The 21056-nt window shown below is 47.2% G+C and overlaps 1 protein-coding gene across 3 annotated transcripts in view; it reads right to left on the reverse strand.

Annotated features, from left to right (window-relative positions):
* LOC109905004 (storkhead-box protein 2) overlaps positions 1-21056 on the reverse strand; it is a 102894-nt gene that overhangs the window by 8913 nt on the left and 72925 nt on the right. For 2 of the 3 annotated variants that reach the window (XM_031789819.1, XM_020502114.2), the window contains exon 2: positions 13402-13554. In XM_031789819.1, the coding sequence (XP_031645679.1) occupies positions 13402-13554 (153 nt within the window). Of the gene's footprint in view, positions 1-13401; positions 13555-20154; positions 20336-21056 lie in introns of those variants that run through there. The other variant, XM_031789820.1, reaches the window with a different exon arrangement.

Here is a 21056-nt window from a genome sequence, read left to right on the forward strand (position 1 = left end):
GCTGCTTACCTATTGCAGATTCAGTCTTCCCAGCCTGGTGCAGGTCTCCAATTTTGTTTCTGGTGTCCTTTGACAGCTCTTTGGTCTTGGCCATAGTGGAGTTTGGAGTGTGACTGTTTGAGGCTGTGGACAGGTGTATTTTATACTGATAACGAGTGGAGGACAGAGGAGTCTCTTAAAGAAGAAGTTACAGGTCTGTGAGAGCCAGAAATCTTGCTTGTTTGTAGGTGACCAAATACTTATTTTCCACCAAATTTTGCAAATAAATTCATAAAAAATCCTACCATGTGACTTTCTGGATTTTTTTTCTAATTTTGTCTGCCATAGTTGAAGTGTACCTATGATGAAAATTACAGGCCTCTCTCATCTTTTTAAGTGGGAGAACTTGCACAATTGGTGGCTGACTAAATACTTTTTTGCCCCACTGTATAACAGCATTGAATGTTCATTAATCCGCTACGTATGAGCTATGATTGTATAAACCAATCCATCGATCATGAAAACTGTAATTCCCTCAATACATCAACCATATGGCGGATGTGGATCTGTCTGATGCTAATCTGACTATACAGGTTGTTACAGCTTGTTACAGCATTTCGCTACACCCACAATAACATCTGCTAAACACGTGTATGTGACAAATCAAATTGGATTTGATTTGTAGCTTGTTACAGCTCGTTACGGGTTGTTATAGCTTGTTACGTGTTGTTATAACTTGTTATGGGTATACAAAACATGTCTTCACTGTCTGATCAGCCCTGTTGGGAACCAGTCAGCCGGTGACACGGGCTACGTTCCAAATGTCACCCTATTCCTTATATAGTGCACTATATTTGAATAAGGTGCCATTTGGGACACATATAGAGAGTGCAGCAGTTGCAACTCCCCATCCACTCCTCCATGTCATTCACATCACAGTATAGTATAGTACAGTATAGTCCAGTATAGTATAGTACATTACAGTATGTTATAGTATAGTTTCGTATCGTACAATATAGAACAGAACAGTATAGTACAGTATAGTCCAGTGCTGAGCTGCTTCACTTCACTGGAGGTAGTATTACTCACAGTTACATCATGGTGCCCTTTCAGCCCGGCCAGCGTGATGCAATCCCACCAGCCATTCAGCCAGCCATTCAGCCAGCCAGCCATTCAGCCAGCCAGCCAGCCATTCAGCCAGCCGCATATGCAGGCTGAGGCTGCAGCAAAACACAGGCAGGCGAGGCAGCGAGCGGTCATACCCACCTCAGACACACACGCAGCAGACCGCACCACGACCACACGCTTCCCATACCAACAAAACCTGCTCCCATTCTCACACACACAGAATAGCTTCACTACAATACTTGGCATGTGATAGGGAAAGGCACCTACTGTGTCTAATTATTTATTCAATTATTTATTTGATTTCACCTTTATTTAACCAGATGGGCCAGTTGAGAACAAGTTCTCATTTACAACTGCGACCTGGCCAAGATAAAGCATAGCTGTGTGACACAAACAACAACAGAGTTACACATGGAATAAACAAGCGTACAGTCAATAACACAATAACCTAATATGTAGCGAGGGCCAGCCGACTAGAGCATACAGGTCGCAGTGGTGGGTGGTATAAGGGGAATTGGTAACAAAACGGATGGCACTGTGATAGACTGCATCCAGTTTGCGGAGTAGAGTATTGGAAGCTATTTTGTAGATAACATCACCGAAGTCGAGGATCGGTAGGATAGTCAGTTTTACTGGGGTAGGTTTGGAGGCGTGAGTGAAGGAGGCTTTGTTCTAGATTTGGAGCCGATTCTAGATTTGATTTTGGATTGGAGATGTTTAATATGAGTCTGGAAGGAGAGTTTACAGTCTAGCCAGATACCTAGGTATTTGTAGTTGTCCACATATTCTAAGTCAGAACCGTCTAGGGTAGTGATGCTAGTTGTGCGGACGTTTGCGGGCAACGAAAGGTTGAAAAGCATTTGGTTTTACTAGCGTTCAAGAGCAGTTGGAGGCCACGGAAGGAGTGTTGTATGGAATTAAAGCTTGTTTGGAGGTTAGTTAACACAGTGTCCAAAGAAGGGCCAGATGTATACAGAATGGTGTCGTCTGCGTAGAGGTGGATCAGGGAATCACCCGCAGCAAGAGCGACATCATTGATATATACAGAGAAAAGAGTCGGCCTGAGAATTTAACCCTGTGGCACCCCTATAGAGACTGCCAGAGGTCCGAACAACAGGCCCCCAGATTTGACACACTGAACTCTGTCTGCGAAGTAGTTGGTGAACCAGGCGCGGCAGTCATTTGAGAAACCAAGGCGATTGAGTCTGCCAATAAGAATACGGTGATTGACAGAGTTGAAAGCCTTGGCCAGGTCGATGAAGACAGCTGCACAGTACTAATATAAGTATAATACAGGTCTACTGTCATGGAACCATAGAAAGGGATTATTTAAACAGTCATACATCCCTAAAATGAACGGACTAAATATACTCCCTGCTAATTAAAGCAATGTTAAGAGTCTAAAATAGGATAATACATTCCTGGATTCAGCTTAGGAACTGAGTAATGGGACTAAAGGAAAACAGTGTAAATTGAGGGAACAACCAATTGTGGTGTGTAAGTTGAGGGGACCGGTTATGGTGGTGTGTAAGTTGAGGGGACCGGTTATGGTGGTGTGTAAGTTGAGGGGACAGGTTATGGTGGTGTGTAAGTTGAGGGGACAGGACATGTTGGTGTGTTAGTTGAGGGGACCGGTTATGATGGTGTGTAGGTTGAGGGGACAGGCTATGATGGTGTGCAAGTTGAGGGGACAGGTTATTGTGGTGTGTAACTTGAGGGGACCGGTTATGGTGGTGTGTAAGTTGAGGGGACAGGTTATGGTGGTGTGTAAGTTGAGGGGACAGGTTATTGTGGTGTTTTCAAATTGAGGGGACAGGTTTGATGGTGTGTAAGTTGAGGGGACAGGTTATTGTGGTGTGTCAATTGAAGGGACAGGTTATGATGTGTGTAAGTTGAGGGGACAGGTTATGATGGTGTGTTAGTTGAGGGGACAGGATATGGTGGTGTGTAAGTTGAGGGGACCGGTTATGATGGTGTGTAAGTTGAGGGGACAGGTTATTGTGGTGTGTGAGTTGAGGGGACAGGTTATGGTGCTGTGTAAGTTGAGGGGACAGGTTATGGTGCTGTGTAAGTTGAGGGGACAGATTATGTTGGTGTGTAATTCGAGGGGACAGGCTATGATGGTGTGTAAGTTGAGGGGACAGGTTATGGTAATGTGTAAGTTGAGGGGACAGGTTATGGTGGTGTGCAAGTTGAGGGGACCGGTTATGGTGGTGTGCAATTTGAGGGGACAGGTTATTGTGGTGTGTAAGTTGAGGGGACAGGTCTTGTGGTGTGTAAGTTGAGGGGACAGGTCTTGTGGTGTGTAAGTTGAGGGGACAGGTTATGGTCATGTGTAAGTTGAGGGGACAGGTTATGGTGGTGTGTAAGTTGAGGGGACAGGATATGTTTGTGTGTTAGTTGAGGGGACATGTTATGGTGGTGTGTAAGTTGAGGGGACAGGTTATGATGGTGTGCAAGTTGAGGGGACAGGTTATTGTGGTGTGTAAGTTGAGGGGACCGGTTATGGTGGTGTGTAAGTTGAGGGGACAGGTTATGGTGGTGTGTAAGTTGAGGGGACAGGTCATTGTGGTGTTTTCAAATTGAGGGGACAGGTTATGATGGTGTGTAAGTTGAGGGGACAGGTTATTGTGGTGTGTCAATTGAAGGGACAGGTTATGATGTGTGTAAGTTGAGGGGACAGGTTATGATGGTGTGTAGTTGAGGGGACCGGTTATGGTGGTGTGTAAGTTGAGGGAACCGGTTATGGTGGTGTGTTAGTTGAGGGGACCGGTTATAGTGCTGTGTAAGTTGAGGGGACCGGTTAAGGTGGTGTGTAAGTTGAGGGGACAGGTCTTGTGGTGTGTAAGTTGAGGGGACAGGTTATGTTGGTGTGTTAGTTGAGGGGACCAGTTATGATGGTGTGTAAGTTGAGGGGAAAGGTTATGGTGGTGTGTAAATTACGGGGACATGTTATGATGGTGTGTAAATTAAGGGGACATGTTATGATGGTGTGTAAGTTGAAGGGACAGGTTATGGTGGTGTGTAAGTTGAAGGGACAGGTTATGGTGGTGTGTAAGTTGAGGGGAAAGGATATGTTGGTGTGTAAGTTGAGGGGACCGGTTATGATGGAGTGTAAGTTGAGGGGACAGGTTATGATGGTGTGCAAGTTGAGGGGACAGGTTATGTTGGTGTGTAAGTTGAGGGGACAGGCTATGATGGTGTGTAAATTGAGGGAACAGGTTATGGTAATGTGTAAGTTGAGGGGACAGGCTATTGTGGTGTAAGTTGAGAGGACAGGTTATGATGGTGTGTAATTCGAGGGGACAGGTTATGATGGTGTGTAAGTTGAGGGGACTGGTTATGTTGGTGTGTAAGTTGAGGGGACAGGCTATGATGGTGTGTAAGTTGAGGGGACAGGTTATGGTAATGTGTAAGTTGAGGGGACAGGTTATGATGGTGTGTTAGTTGAGGGGACAGGATATGGTGGTGTGTAAGTTGAGGGGACCGGTTATGATGGTGTGTAAGTTGAGGGGACAGGTTATTGTGGTGTGTGAGTTGAGGGGACAGGTTATGGTGCTGTGTAAGTTGAGGGGACAGGTTATGTTGGTGTGTAAGTTGAGGGGACCGGTTATGGTGGTGTGTAAGTTGAGGGGACCGGTTATGGTGGTGTGTAAGTTGAGGGGACAGGTTATGGTGGTGTGTAAGTTGAGGGGACCGGTTATGGTGGTGTGTAAGTTGAGGGGACAGGTTATGGTGGTGTGTAAGTTGAGGGGACCGGTTATGATGGTGTGCAAGTTGAGGGGACCGGTTATGGTGGTGTGCAATTTGAGGGGACAGGTTATTGTGGTGTGTAAGTTGAGGGGACAGGTCTTGTGGTGTGTAAGTTGAGGGGACAGGTCTTGTGGTGTGTAAGTTGAGGGGACAGGTTATGGTCATGTGTAAGTTGAGGGGACAGGTTATTGTGGTGTTTTCAAATTGAGGGGACAGGTTATGATGGTGTGTAAGTTGAGGGGACAGGTTATTGTGGTGTGTCAATTGAAGGGACAGGTTATGATGTGTGTAAGTTGAGGGGACAGGTTATGATGGTGTATAGTTGAGGGGACCGGTTATGGTGGTGTGTAAGTTGAGGGGACAGGCTATGTTGGTGTGTTAGTTCAGGGGACCGGTTATGATGGTGTGTAAGTTGAGGGGACAGGTTATGGTGGTGTGTAAGTTGAGGGGAAAGGTTATGATGGTGTGTAAGTTAAGGGGACAGGTTATGGTGGTGTGTAAGTTGAGGGGACAGGATATGTTGGTGTGTTAGTTGAGGGGACCGGTTATGGTGGTGTGTAAGTTGAGGGGACCGGTTATGGTGGTGTGTAAGTTGAGGGGACAGGATATGTTGGTGTGTTAGTTGAGGGGACCGGTTATGGTGGTGTGTAAGTTGAGGGGACCGGTTATGGTGGTGTGTAAGTTGAGGGGACAGGTTATGGTGGTGTGTAAGTTGAGGGGACAGGTCATTGTGGTGTTTTCAAATTGAGGGGACAGGTTATGATGGTGTGTAAGTTGAGGGGACAGGTTATTGTGGTGTGTCAATTGAAGGGACAGGTTATGATGTGTGTAAGTTGAGGGGACAGGTTATGATGGTGTGTAGTTGAGGGGACAGGTTATGTTGGTGTGTAAGTTGAGGGGACAGGCTATGATGGTGTGTAAGTTGAGGGAACAGGTTATGGTAATGTGTAAGTTGAGGGGACAGGCTATTGTGGTGTAAGTTGAGAGGACAGGTTATGATGGTGTGTAATTCGAGGGGACAGGTTATGATGGTGTGTAAGTTGAGGGGACTGGTTATGTTGGTGTGTAAGTTGAGGGGACAGGTTATTGTGGTGTTTTCAAATTGAGGGGACAGGTTATGATGGTGTGTAAGTTGAGGGGACAGGTTATTGTGGTGTGTCAATTGAAGGGACAGGTTATGATGTGTGTAAGTTGAGGGGACAGGTTATGATGGTGTATAGTTGAGGGGACCGGTTATGGTGGTGTGTAAGTTGAGGGGACAGGCTATGTTGGTGTGTTAGTTCAGGGGACCGGTTATGATGGTGTGTAAGTTGAGGGGACAGGTTATGGTGGTGTGTAAGTTGAGGGGAAAGGTTATGATGGTGTGTAAGTTAAGGGGACAGGTTATGGTGGTGTGTAAGTTGAGGGGACAGGTTATGGTGGTGTGTTAGTTGAGGGGACCGGTTATGGTGGTGTGTAAGTTGAGGGGACCGGTTATGGTGGTGTGTAAGTTGAGGGGACAGGATATGTTGGTGTGTTAGTTGAGGGGACCGGTTATGGTGGTGTGTAAGTTGAGGGGACCGGTTATGGTGGTGTGTAAGTTGAGGGGACAGGTTATGGTGGTGTGTAAGTTGAGGGGACAGGTCATTGTGGTGTTTTCAAATTGAGGGGACAGGTTATGATGGTGTGTAAGTTGAGGGGACAGGTTATTGTGGTGTGTCAATTGAAGGGACAGGTTATGATGTGTGTAAGTTGAGGGGACAGGTTATGATGGTGTGTAGTTGAGGGGACCGGTTATGGTGGTGTGTAAGTTGAGGGAACCGGTTATGGTGGTGTGTTAGTTGAGGGGACCGGTTATAGTGCTGTGTAAGTTGAGGGGACCGGTTAAGGTGGTGTGTAAGTTGAGGGGACAGGTCTTGTGGTGTGTAAGTTGAGGGGACAGGTTATGTTGGTGTGTTAGTTGAGGGGACCAGTTATGATGGTGTGTAAGTTGAGGGGAAAGGTTATGGTGGTGTGTAAATTACGGGGACATGTTATGATGGTGTGTAAATTAAGGGGACATGTTATGATGGTGTGTAAGTTGAAGGGACAGGTTATGGTGGTGTGTAAGTTGAGGGGAAAGGATATGTTGGTGTGTAAGTTGAGGGGACCGGTTATGATGGAGTGTAAGTTGAGGGGACAGGTTATGATGGTGTGCAAGTTGAGGGGACAGGTTATGTTGGTGTGTAAGTTGAGGGGACAGGCTATGATGGTGTGTAAGTTGAGGGAACAGGTTATGGTAATGTGTAAGTTGAGGGGACAGGCTATTGTGGTGTAAGTTGAGAGGACAGGTTATGATGGTGTGTAATTCGAGGGGACAGGTTATGATGGTGTGTAAGTTGAGGGGACTGGTTATGTTGGTGTGTAAGTTGAGGGGACAGGCTATGATGGTGTGTAAGTTGAGGGGACAGGTTATGGTAATGTGTAAGTTGAGGGGACAGGTTATGATGGTGTGTTAGTTGAGGGGACAGGATATGGTGGTGTGTAAGTTGAGGGGACCGGTTATGATGGTGTGTAAGTTGAGGGGACAGGTTATTGTGGTGTGTGAGTTGAGGGGACAGGTTATGGTGCTGTGTAAGTTGAGGGGACAGGTTATGGTGCTGTGTAAGTTGAGGGGACAGGTTATGTTGGTGTGTAAGTTGAGGGGACCGGTTATGGTGGTGTGTAAGTTGAGGGGACCGGTTATGGTGGTGTGTAAGTTGAGGGGACAGGTTATGGTGGTGTGTAAGTTGAGGGGACCGGTTATGGTGGTGTGTAAGTTGAGGGGACAGGTTATGGTGGTGTGTAAGTTGAGGGGACCGGTTATGATGGTGTGCAAGTTGAGGGGACCGGTTATGGTGGTGTGCAATTTGAGGGGACAGGTTATTGTGGTGTGTAAGTTGAGGGGACAGGTCTTGTGGTGTGTAAGTTGAGGGGACAGGTCTTGTGGTGTGTAAGTTGAGGGGACAGGTCTTGTGGTGTGTAAGTTGAGGGGACAGGTTATGGTCATGTGTAAGTTGAGGGGACAGGTTATTGTGGTGTTTTCAAATTGAGGGGACAGGTTATGATGGTGTGTAAGTTGAGGGGACAGGTTATTGTGGTGTGTCAATTGAAGGGACAGGTTATGATGTGTGTAAGTTGAAGGGACAGGTTATGATGGTGTATAGTTGAGGGGACCGGTTATGGTGGTGTGTAAGTTGAGGGGACAGGCTATGTTGGTGTGTTAGTTCAGGGGACCGGTTATGATGGTGTGTAAGTTGAGGGGACAGGTTATGGTGGTGTGTAAGTTGAGGGGAAAGGTTATGATGGTGTGTAAGTTAAGGGGACAGGTTATGGTGGTGTGTAAGTTGAGGGGACAGGATATGTTGGTGTGTTAGTTGAGGGGACCGGTTATGGTGGTGTGTAAGTTGAGGGGACCGGTTATGGTGGTGTGTAAGTTGAGGGGACAGGTTATGGTGCTGTGTAAGTTGAGGGGACAGGTTATTGTTGTGTTTTCAAATTGAGGGGACAGGTTATGATGGTGTGTAAGTTGAGGGGACAGGTTATTGTGGTGTGTCAATTGAAGGGACAGGTTATGATGTGTGTAAGTTGAGGGGACAGGTTATGATGGTGTGTAGTTGAGGGGACCGGTTATGGTGGTGTGTAAGTTTAGGGGACCGGTTATGGTGGTGTGTTAGTTGGGGCGGCAGGGTAGCCTAGTGGTTAGAGCGTTGGAAGGTTGCAAGTTCAAATCCCCGAGTTGACAAGGTACAAATCTGTCGTTCTGCCCCTGAACAGGCAGTTAACCCACTGTTCCTAGGCCGTCATTGAAAATAAGAATTTGTTCTTAACTGACTTGCCTAGTAAAATAAAGGTAAAATAAATAAAAAAATAAAAAAGTTGAGGGGACCGGTTATAGTGCTGTGTAAGTTGAAGGGACCGGTTAAGGTGGTGTGTAAGTTGAGGGGACAGGATATGATGGTGTGTAATTCGAGGGGACAGGTTATGGTGGTGTGTAAGTTGAGGGGACAGGTTATGATGGTGTGTAGGTTTTAGGGGACCGGTTATAGTGCTGTGTAAGTTGAGGGGACCGGTTAAGGTGGTGTGTAAGTTGAGGGGACAGGTCTTGTGGTGTGTAAGTTGAGGGGACAGGTTATGTTGGTGTGTTAGTTGAGGGGACCAGTTATGATGGTGTGTAAGTTGAGGGGAAAGGTTATGGTGGTGTGTAAATTACGGGGACATGTTATGATGGTGTGTAAATTAAGGGGACATGTTATGATGGTGTGTAAGTTGAAGGGACAGGTTATGGTGGTGTGTAAGTTGAGGGGAAAGGATATGTTGGTGTGTAAGTTGAGGGGACCGGTTATGATGGAGTGTAAGTTGAGGGGACAGGTTATGATGGTGTGCAAGTTGAGGGGACAGGTTATGTTGGTGTGTAAGTTGAGGGGACAGGCTATGATGGTGTGTAAGTTGAGGGAACAGGTTATGGTAATGTGTAAGTTGAGGGGACAGGCTATTGTGGTGTAAGTTGAGAGGACAGGTTATGATGGTGTGTAATTCGAGGGGACAGGTTATGATGGTGTGTAAGTTGAGGGGACAGGTTATGATGGTGTGTAGGTTTTAGGGGACAGGCTATTGTGGTGTAAGTTGAGGGGACAGGTTATGATGGTGTGTAAGTTGAGGGGACAGGTTATGCTGGTGTGTAAGTTGAGGGGACAGGTTATGATGGTGTGTAAGTTGAAGGGACAGGTTATGGTGGTGTGTAAGTTCAGGGGACAGGTTATGGTGGTGTGTAAGTTCAGGGGACAGGTTATGGTGGTGTGTAAGTTAAGGGGACAGGTTATTGTGGTGTGTAAGCTGAGTGGACAGGTTATTTGTAGTGTGTAAGTTGAGGGGACAGGTTATGGTGGTGTGTAAGTTCAGGGGACAGGTTATGGTGGTGTGTAAGTTCAGGGGACAGGTTATGGTGGTGTGTAAGTTGAGGGGACAGGTTATGGTGGTGTGTAAGTTGAGGGGACAGGTCATGGTGGTGTCCGTTGAGGGGACAGGTTTTGTGGTGTGTAAGTTGAGGGGACAGGTTTTGTGGTGTGTAAGTTGAGGGGACAGGTTATGGTGGAGTGTAAGCTGAGGGGACAGGTTATTGTAGTGTGTAAATTGATAAACTGGCAAGCAGGCAGACAGACCGTTACCCGCCTACACATATGTCTGTATGACAGATCAGCCTTAGGGGTTGAGGTTGCCTGCCATTACATCATACGGGTTTAGTTGCAGACCAAAGTGACGCAACTTCCTCTTATTCCTCTGAAGATAGGAGGGAAGCCCTGCTCTTGTGACTCAAGTGTCTGAATGAAGGGGTAGTAACGGAGGAATAAGGGTGCACCTCAAAAGGCAACTCTTTTCCCTATTTCAAAATAGTACACGGTGAAGTGAATAAGGTGCTGTTTAGGACATCACCCATATCTGCTTGACATTGACAAAACATGACATTTGCCATTATGAAGCGGTACTTAAACTCCCCTATATAAACCTTTGCACCTCTGTGTCTAGGATGCCAACACACAGTCACGCACACACCTGAGCTGAGGGTCCAAACTGAATCATAAAGTGGGTAGGAGGGATAGGCCATAAAGAGGGTTGGAGGGATGGGCCATAAAGAGGGTTGGAGGGATGGGCCATAAAGTGGGTTGGAGGGATGGGCCATAAAGAGGGTTGGAGGGATGGGCCATAAAGCGGGTTGGAGGGATGGGCCATAAAGAGGGTTGGAAGGATGGGCCATAAAGAGGGTTGGAGGGATGGGCCATAAAGAGGGTTGGAGGGATGGGCATAAAGAGGGTTGGAGGGATGGGCCATAAAGAGGGTTGGAGGGATAGGTCATAAAGAGGGTTGGAGGGATGGGCTATAAAGAGGGTTGGAGGGATGGGCCATAAAGCGGGTTGGAGGGAGGGGCCATAATGGCTAAATAAAATAAAAACTGTGCAAGAGAGAAATGACAGAGGGAGAGACAGACAGAGGGAGGACTGAGACAGTTAACAGCTAACTAGATTAGCTCCTCCTCATTTTAATCCTTCCAGCACTGGCTCTGACCTTCCAGCGGGGGGGAGAGAAGAGAGAAAGAGGGGGAGAGAGAGAGAGAGAGAGAAAGAGAGAGGGAGAGAGGGAGAGAGAGAGAGACTGTGTGGTGGGGGGGGGGGGGGGGGGTGCAGAGTGCTGGAACACAAGGTACTTACTCAGCACAGAGGTGGGGACTAGGGAAGGGAGGGGAGAGGAGCATGATTGGATGGTCAAGGAGGAGGCAGATGGGCTAGAGGCTTATTCAGCACGGGATCCAATATTCTGAACGTTGCAGAATGTAATATATAGAATAAATAAACACAATATGCCATCACGCCATTGGTGGAAGATCTGCTGAATGGGCAGCTGTGAAGGGTCAAGGTGTTGCCCCACTAAAAATGTCTGCATGACCTTTGTTGTTCCAGTGTCAAGCTGGCATGGATCAGGTTTAGGTCCATCAGTGTATACAAAACAGCATACCAAGAGACTAGGGGAGCCTCCCGCTTAAAGCTTCAGTCCTACACATCCACTGTTTGCACTTCATATCTGCCCAGAGATGCAGTCATGTGCAACAATTAAGTGCAGGCAATTCAATTACCTCAGCGTGCATCACATGCTTTAGTTTCCAGTGATACATAGAGAGGTGGGCCCGGTTGAACCTGGCCCGGCATTAAACAGTCACAGTTCTGTCCCAAGTAGGCTCGTCCCCATCTGTAACAACCTTCCCCAATGACCTTTCCATAATATCTTCTGGAGCAGACTGAGGGTACGTCGCAAATTGAACCCTATTTCCTATTTAGTACACACTATTTGTATTTTTACTCCCAACTTCATGATATCCAATTGGTAGTTACAGTCTTGTCCCATCGCTGCAACTCCTGTACAAACTCGGGAGAGGCGAAAGTTGAGAGACAAGAGTCCTCCAAAACACGACCCTGCCAAGCTGCACTGCTTCTTGACACACTGCTCACTTAACCCAGAAGCCAGCTGCACCAATGTGTCGGAGGAAACACCGTACAACTGGCGACCACAGTCAGCTTGCATGCGCCCGGCCCCCCACAAGGAGTCGCTAGAGTGCGATGGGACAAGGACATCCCAGCCGGCCAAACTCGGACGACGCTGGGCCAATTGTGCGCCACCTTATGGGTCTCCCGGTCGCGGCCGGCTGCGACACAGCCCGGGATCGAACCCAGATCTGTAGTGAAGCATCTAGCACTGCGGTGCAGAGCCTTAGACCGCTGCACCACTCGGGAGGCCCCCAGCACACACTACTATGAACCCTGTGGGCTCTATGAACCCTGTGGGCTCTATGAACCCTGTGGGCTCTATGAACCCTGTGAACCCTATGGGCCCTATGAACCCTGTGGGCTCTATGAACTCCATGGGCCCCATGAACCATATGGGCCCCATGAACCATGGTGTAAAGTAGTGCACTATATACTGTAGTGAATAGGGTGTCATTTGGGACACAGATTGAGGAGTGAATACCCTTGCTTGCATGGAGCGCATTCATTTGACCCCCAGGCTAACTAAGGCAGGCTAACTAAGACAGGCTAACTAAGGGAAAAAGCAGATCAATATTTGCTATAGGACTGTACATGCTACTACAGCGTGATTTAGCCTAGTTTGAATGAGAACAGAAAACATCTTTTAACCTCTTGATCCTACCAATACCAGATCCGGGAGCGTGACTACAGGCTCAGCTCATTACCATAACGCAAAAAAATATTTTCAGTTTACTATGGGCACGCACTTCATCCAAAGGGGGCAGTATTCAGCCATAGGATCAAGAGGTTAAAGTATTTTTGAGCTGAAATAACCAGATAGGCCTTATACCGGACTGTATTCCATTTTATTTAGGTGCCAATAGTTATCAACTATTTAACTGCTTTACTAGCTATTTCATGAAAAATGGCAGTATTATCGCAAGTGTAATGGAAAACTATATGCTAACACGTTATAAAAATGACACTTCACAATACAACACTGATTGTTGTGAACTTCATCTCACTAAGCTCTTCTCCGAGCTAGTTTTACAATGGTGAGGTAAAAACAGGCCAAACTCCTGATTAAGTTTCCACATGTACTGTCAGCTGTAGAACGATGCATCCCTCGTCACACAGCCTCTCAACTTCTCATCAGCCCCTACACCCATGATTTAATATCCACGGTTGTGTGAGATTGGTTTTAATTTGTATACGCTGGCAATATAACTCCTCTCATGTTACATAAAGATGTCTCTGGCTGAGGAAGAGCTGCTCCATTTAGTCGGCTCCATCTGGTGACAGTAAAATGTGAGGAAATGAATTCAGACAGAGCACTAAATGACCCAGAGTTTTTCCAGTGGTCAGGAAACGCTCCTGGCTTTAATGACACATACAGCTGAAGGGGTTAGGTTTACGGCGGTGCAGCATTGCCTTTATGTGTGCGACCTGGGGTGGTTGAGAACTTAGCAGAATAAACATTTCTGGTGTTCGCTGTAACATATAGACACTGACGTTGTATTGTTGTTACCTGGGAAACATGTTGCCAGGTGTTCTGTCAGGGCTTCCTGGGTGACAGGCTTGCGGGCTGAGTTCATGGCCGAAATGGCCAGGCACAGCACCTCCCCCAGAGGGATGAACTGTGACTGGCTGATGGGAGACATACTGATGGGAGACACATCACCTGAGAGAGGAGGGAAGGAAGCACAGAGGTCACACAATCAATCAATCAATCACATTTTTATATCAGCAGTTGTCAAAGTGCTTTCCAGTTACCCAGCCTTGACCCCAGAGAGCAAGCAGAGGTAGAAGCTCAGTTACTAGGATTCCCTAGAAGGATGGAACCTAGAGAGGAACCAGGCTCAGAGGGGTGGTCAAACTACAGTACCAGATCAAAGGTCAAACAAACAGTTCCATGTAAATATCACAAAACATTGAGTTCACTGAAAATGTCGATAGAACAGCTCCAATAGAAAAAGAAAAGAAAAATTGTCAAGTTTCAAATGTGCCCTGGTCAAAGCTATTACGCTATATAGGGATTATAAGGCCGGGAATTACCAGGGACCTCACCGTGACATTCAATATTGACATTTATTGCTTACTTTTTTTACCATTGGACTATGTCGCTGCAGAGGGACAAAAGAGACCCATGACAAAATGAGAAACCAAAATATAAATAAAGAAATACAAGTCCTGAAAACATGTCGGCTCCCCATTTAGAGAGAAGATGGAGAACAAGCCATAAAATTAGAAATACCTGAGTTTTGGCGCAGGTACAGCTGACTAGCACTACCTAACATTACGTTTTTTAAAGAACCGATACTTGAAGTCAGTATTAATATAAAATCATAAAAAGTAATATTATGTATCAATCCACCCCCATCACTAATGGGGAATATTGGGGGAGGCTGCTGGTTTTGTCTAGTTTTGGGGTGAGATTGGGTGAGGGTGAGGCTGCTGGCTTTGTCTGGTTCTGGGGTGAGGGGGAGGCTGGTTCAGAAAGGTCAGGAGGGTAATAAGTGAGCAGTAGTAGGTCCTGGCTCCCTCCCATCACTCCTTTCCTTGACACTGCCTGTGGGGGGCCAGCAGAGAGAAGGAAAGGCCCTGCCTGTGGGGGGCCAGCAGAGAGAAGGGAAGGCCCTGCCTGTGGGGAGCCAGCAGAGTTGGGCCAGCAGAGAGAAGGGAAGGCCAGCAGAGTTGTGTTGGGCCAGCAGAGAGAAGGGAAGGCCGGCAGAGTTGTGTTGGGCCAGCAGAGAGAAGGGAAGGCCCTGCCTGTGGGGGTCCAGCAGAGAGAAGGGAAGGCCCTGCCTGTGGGGGGCCAGCAGTTGTGTTGGGCCAGCAGAGAGAAGGGAAGGCCAGCAGAGTTGTGTTGGGCCAGCAGAGAGAAGGGAAGGCCAGCAGAGTTGTGTTGGGCCAGCAGAGAGAAGGGAAGGCCAGCAGAGTTGTGTTGGGCCAGCAGAGAGAAGGGAAGGCCCTGCCTGTGGGGGGCCAGCAGAGAGAAGGGAAGGCCCTGCCTGTGGGGAGCCAGCAGAGAGAAGGGAAGGCCAGCAGAGTTGTGTTGGGCCAGCACAAAGAAGGGAAGGCCCTGCCTGTGGGGAGCCAGCAGAGAGAAGGGAAGGCCCTGCTGGACAATACTAAGAAGGCAAAGTAAGGACCAAAATTTGAGTGGAAATCCACTAGTATCCAGGCAGCGTCCGAAATGACACCCTATTCCCTATATAGTAACCCCTATATAGTAACCTATATATGGAATAGGGTGACAATTGGAACAAATCCCCAGTCTAAGAAGAGGGAGCTAGGCTAGACAATTAACCTGAGCAGTGTGTGACGATGCTAAACACAGTGAGTACTTCATATATATAGCCATGTTATTACCTGGTACTCACTGTATATAGTCATGTTACTACCTGGTACTTCCTGTATATAGCAATGTTACTAACCTGGTACTTCCTGTATATAGCCATGTTACTACCTGGTACTTCCTATATATAGCCATGTTACTACCTGGTACTTCCTATATATAGCCATGTTACTACCTGGTACTTCCTGTATATAGCCATGTTACTACCTGGTACTTCCTGTATATAGCCATGTTACTACCTGGTACTTCCTGTATATAGCCATGTTACTACCTGGTACTTCCTGTATATAGCCATGTTACTACCTGGTACTTCCTGTATATAGCCATGTTACTACCTGGTACTTCCTGTATATAGCCATGTTACTACCTGGTACTTCCTGTATATAGCCATGTTACTACCTGGTACTTCCTGTATATAGCCATGTTACTACCTGGAACTTCCTGTATATACTTCCTGCTGGCCTGATCTGTACCAAATCAAATGTTGTTTGTCAAATGCGCCGAATACAACAAGTGTAGACCTTACAATGAAATGCTTCCCTACAGGCCCTAACCAACAATGCAGTTAAGAAAAATAACTAAAATGTACTAAATAAAAGGTAAAATATATACATTTTTTAAATAAAAGTAATGAGGCTATATAGAGGTAATTGATGTAATATGTATATGTAGGTAGAGGTAAAATGACTATGCATAGATAATAAACAGAGAGTAACAGCAGCGTAAAAATCAGGTGGTCAATGCAAATAGTCTGGGTAGCCATTTGATTAGATGTTCAGGAGTCTTATGGCTTGGGGGTAGAAGCTGTTAAGAAGTCTAGGCCTTTTGGACCTAGACTTGGTGCTCTGGTACCGCTTGCCATGCAGTACCAGAGAGAACAGTCTATGACTAGGGTGGCTGGGGTCTTTGGCAATATTTAGGGCCTTCCTCTGACACCGCCTGGCACAGAGGTCCCTCTGTAGCGCCTTGCGGTCGGAGGCCGAGCTGTTTCCATACCAGGTGATGAAGCAACGAGTCAGGATGCTCTCGAAAGTGCAGCTGTAGACATTTTTGACCCATTCCAAATCGTTTCAGTTTCCTGAGGGGGAATAGGCATTGTCGTGCCCTCTTCACGCCTGTCTTGGACCATGATAGTTTGTTGGTTATGTCACCAAGGAACATGAAGCTCTCAACCTACTCCACTACAGCCCCATTGATGAGAATGGAGACGTGCTCGCAGCTCGCAGCTGTGCTTCTCTTTGTAGTCCGTATTAGCCCTGCCATATCTGACGAGTGTCAGAGCCGGTGTAGTAGGATTCAATCTTAATCCTGTATTGACGCTTTGCCTGTTTGATGGTTCGTCGGAGGGCATAGCGGGATTTCTTATAAGCATCCGGGTCAGAGTCCCGCTCCTTGCTTCTGGTTGGGGTATGTACGTACGGTCACTGTGGGGACGACTTCATTGATGCACTTATTGATCAAGCCGGTGACTGAGGTGGAATACTCAATGCCATCCGATGAATCCTGGAACATATTCCAGTCTGTGCTAGCAAAACAGTCCTGTAGCTTAGCATCTACGTCATCTGAACACTTCCATATTGAGCGAGTCAATGGTACTTCCTGCTTTCGATTTTGCTTGTAAGCAGGAATCAGGAGTTATGAGTAGAGTTATGGTCAGATTTGCCAAATGGAGGGCGAGGGAGAGCATTGAACACGTCTCTGTGGTCTAGGGTTTTTTCCCCCTCTGGTTGCACATGTAACACGCTGGTAGAAATGAGGTAAAATGTATTTAAATTAACCTGCATAAAAGTCCCCGTCCACTATCTATTGAGAGATTATGCAAAACACAGCTTGTTCTTCTGCAGGAGAGCAACTCACACCACGGCATCATAACAGGGTAGAACAGGGCTAATGCAAGCCAAGCACTGATGTGTCCCAAATGACACCCTACACCATTTAGAAAACAGGGTACCATTTGGGACCCAGGTCTAATCTCAGGTGGTATGCATGGAGGATGGAAATCCTAATTTCACTTTGGGTGTAACATGTAACTCATGACAATAAATACCAAGGCCAACATTACTGTTAAGTCATAAAAAGGTGTACAATCCAGATCTTGCTTGAATATCCTGTTGAGACGGATATTGGGAATGTAAACCATTGAAATGGATATAAACCTGTAAATAGCCATGTTACTACCTGGTACTTCCTGTATATAGCCATGTTACTACATGTTACTCACTGTATATATTCATGTTACTACCTGGTACTTCATATATATAGCCATGTTATTACCTGGTACTCACTGTATATAGTCATGTTACTACCTGGTACTTCCTGTATATAGCAATGTTACTAACCTGGTACTTCCTGTATATAGCCATGTTACTACCTGGTACTTCCTATATATAGCCATGTTACTACCTGGTACTTCCTATATATAGCCATGTTACTACCTGGTACTTCCTGTATATAGCCATGTTACTACCTGGTACTTCCTGTATATAGCCATGTTACTACCTGGTACTTCCTGTATATAGCCATGTTACTACCTGGTACTTCCTGTATATAGCCATGTTACTACCTGGTACTTCCTGTATATAGCCATGTTACTACCTGGTACTTCCTGTATATAGCCATGTTACTACCTGGTACTTCCTGTATATAGCCATGTTACTACCTGGTACTTCCTGTATATAGCCATGTTACTACCTGGAACTTCCTGTATATAGCCATGTTACTACCTGGTACTTCCTGTATATAGCCATGTTACTACCTGGTACTTCCTGTATATAGCCATGTTACTACCTGGAACTTCCTGTATATAGCCATGTTACTACCTGGTACTGCCTGTATATAGCCATGTTACTACCTGGTACTTCCTGTATGTAGCCATGTTACTACCTGGAACTTCCTGTATATAGCCATGTTACTACCTGGTACTTCCTGTATATAGCCATGTTACTGCCTGGTACTTCCTGCATATAGCCATGTTACTACATGGTACTTCCTGTATGTAGCCATGTTACTACCTGGTACTTCCTGTATATAGCCATGTTATTACCTGGTACTTCCTGTATATAGCCATGTTACTACCTGGTACTTCCTGTATATAGCCATGTTATTACCTGGTACTTCCTGTATATAGCCATGTTACTACCTGGTACTTCCTGTATATAGCCATGTTACTACCTGGTACTTCCTGTATATAGCCATGTTACTTTTACTTGTTATTGTTATTCACTGAGTATTTATTTCTCATGTCATTACTTAAATTTGGCATTTTATTTCTTATCTTTATCTTAACTCTGCATTGTTGGAAAAGGATTCGTAAGAAAGCGTTTCACTTTTAGTCTGCACCTGTGTTTACGAAGCATGTGACAATGTGATATTCTGAGTTGATCTTGCTGAGCCTCTGATGGGGAGTGGAGGAATTGACCTCATTCCCATATACCCATATGTATTGAGAGAGAAATACACATTGAGAAATACAGAGAGAGAGAGAGAGAGAGAGAGAGAGGATGGCTGAAGAAATCAACTAGGGGCTGTCACATCTCCCCTGCTGCCTGCCTACAGCCTGTCTCCCTCCCTCCCTGACTGCCTGTCTCCGTGTCTGCCTACAGCCTGTCTCCCTCCCTCCCTGACTGCCTGTCTCCGTGCCTGTCTGTCTGCGTGCCTGTCTGTCTGCCTGTCTCCCTCCCTCCCGGACTGCCTGTCTCCGTGCCTGCCTGCAGCCTGTCTCCCTCCCTCCCTGACTGCCTGGCTCCGTGCCTGCCTGCAGCCTGTCTCCCTCCCTCCCTGACTGCCTGTCTCCGTGCCTGTCTGTCTGCCTGTCTCCCTCCCTCCCTGACTGCCTGTCTCCGTGCCTGTCTGTCTGCCTGTCTCCCTCCCTCCCTGACTGCCTGTCTCCGTGCCTGTCTGCCTCCCTCCCGGACTGCCTGTCTCCGTGCCTGCCTTCAGCCTGTCTCCCTCCCTCCCTGCCTGCCTGTCTCCGTGCCTGTCTGTCTGCCTGTCTCCCTCCCTCCCTGTCTGTCTGCCTATCTCCCTCCCTGACTGCCTGTCTCCCTGCTGCAGTGTCACGGCGAGCACAGATAAAAGGGGGTTGTTTCAGGAGGAGAGAGAAGAGGAGTGAAAGAGAGGGAGCGATTGGGAGGGGAAGAGAGCGAGAAATCACAGCTGCAAAGACCTAGTGGGAACAGATTCAGCCAACAAATGTGCAGCCCTCCTTCCATGAAGAGGGAGACCATAGAGTGAACCTACTAACCCCATCCCCCAACACACACACACCAACTCCACACGGATTAAATGGAAGAGCATGCCTTTATGAAAGACGAGCTGGGTACAAATGGAGCGTGACAATCCAGAGAAAAGAGAGAAAGCCTTGAGACGCCTGCTTAGAAAGAGAGTGAAAGACCGACAGCATAGAGTGGAGCATTACAAGCAATATGCTAGCAACCCTGGGCTTTGCCATTGGTACAGTATTATATTTCAAGAAACTAGCTCAGCTAGTATCAGTGAAACCATTTTAGTCATGAACTATCTGAGAGATTGCTTGTATTCTACCACTGTCAGGACAGAATAGTGTTAACATACATTGTTACAATTATTGAACTACAGTACTTGATTGTGTATCTGTTAGAGCAGAGCTGGTTTTCTACAGAGCTGTTCTTCCCTCCATTAACATGGAAGCTGTCCTCTGGGAGAGACAGAGGAGAGTGGGAACTCTCTCTCTCTCTCTCTCATGCCTGCCTGCCTGCCTGCTGCAGTGGTAGTAAACAATTCACACAGCCAGCCAGTGTCCTTTGTCCACGCACCTCCTGCTTAACCCCACCCCCTTCTTTTGTGATTCATTCCGGCAAAGCTATGCTACACAATCTAAAGCAGGAAAAACGGTAGAGGGTGAGAGAGAGAGGTGGAGAGAAAGAGGAATGAGATGGGCAGTACCTTGGCTGATTCCGTTGACTCCTCCACTTTAATCCAAACAGATTCAGAGGCAGCTCTTTTAGCTGCAGCCTTCAGACTCAATGAGCATTCACTCAAGGGCCTTACCCAGCATGCTCCACTCCACACAAAGACAAGGGGGTGTGACCAATCACGTCTTGCTTCAGTATGCACTCTGCTTTTTCCCTCCCTCCCTCTCTGTGCTCCCTCCCTCTTGTCTCTCTGTGCTCCCTCCTTCTCTGTCTCTCTGTGCTCCCTCCCTCTCTGTGCTCCCTCCCTATCTGTCTCTCTGTGCTCCCTCCCTCTTGTCTCTCTGTGCTCCCTCCCTTCTCTGTCTCTCTGTGCTCCCTCCCTCTTGTCTCTCTGTGCTCCCTCCTTCTCTGTCTCTCTGTGCTCCCTCCTTCTCTGTCTCTCTGTGCTCCCTCCCTCTCTGTGCTCCCTCCCTATCTGTCTCTCTGTGCTCCCTCCCTCTTGTCTCTCTGTGCTCCCTCCTTCTCTGTCTCTCTGTGCTCCCTCCCTCTCTGTCTCTCTGTGCTCCCTCCTTCTGTCTCTCTGTGCTCCCTCCTTCTGTCTCTCTGTGCTCCCTCCCTTCTCTGTCTCTCTGTGCCCCCTCCCTTCTGTCTCTCTGTGCTCCCTCCTTCACTGTCTCTCTGTGCTCCCTCCCTTCTGTCTCTCTGTGCTCCCTCCCTTCTCTGTCTCTCTGTGCTCCCTCCCTTCTCTGTCTCTCTGTGCTCCCTCGCTTCTCTGTCTCTCTGTGCTCCCTCGCTTCTCTGTCTCTCTGTGCTCCCTCCCTTCTCTGTCTCTCTGTGCTCCCTCCCTTCTCTGTGCTCCCTCCCTTCTGTCTCTCTGTGCTCCCTCCCTTCTCTGTCTCTCTGTGCTCCCTCCCTTCTCTGTCTCTCTGTGCT

This window comes from Oncorhynchus kisutch, linkage group LG15 (genome assembly GCF_002021735.2).
Source record: "Oncorhynchus kisutch isolate 150728-3 linkage group LG15, Okis_V2, whole genome shotgun sequence".
Taxonomy (NCBI): domain Eukaryota; kingdom Metazoa; phylum Chordata; class Actinopteri; order Salmoniformes; family Salmonidae; genus Oncorhynchus; species Oncorhynchus kisutch.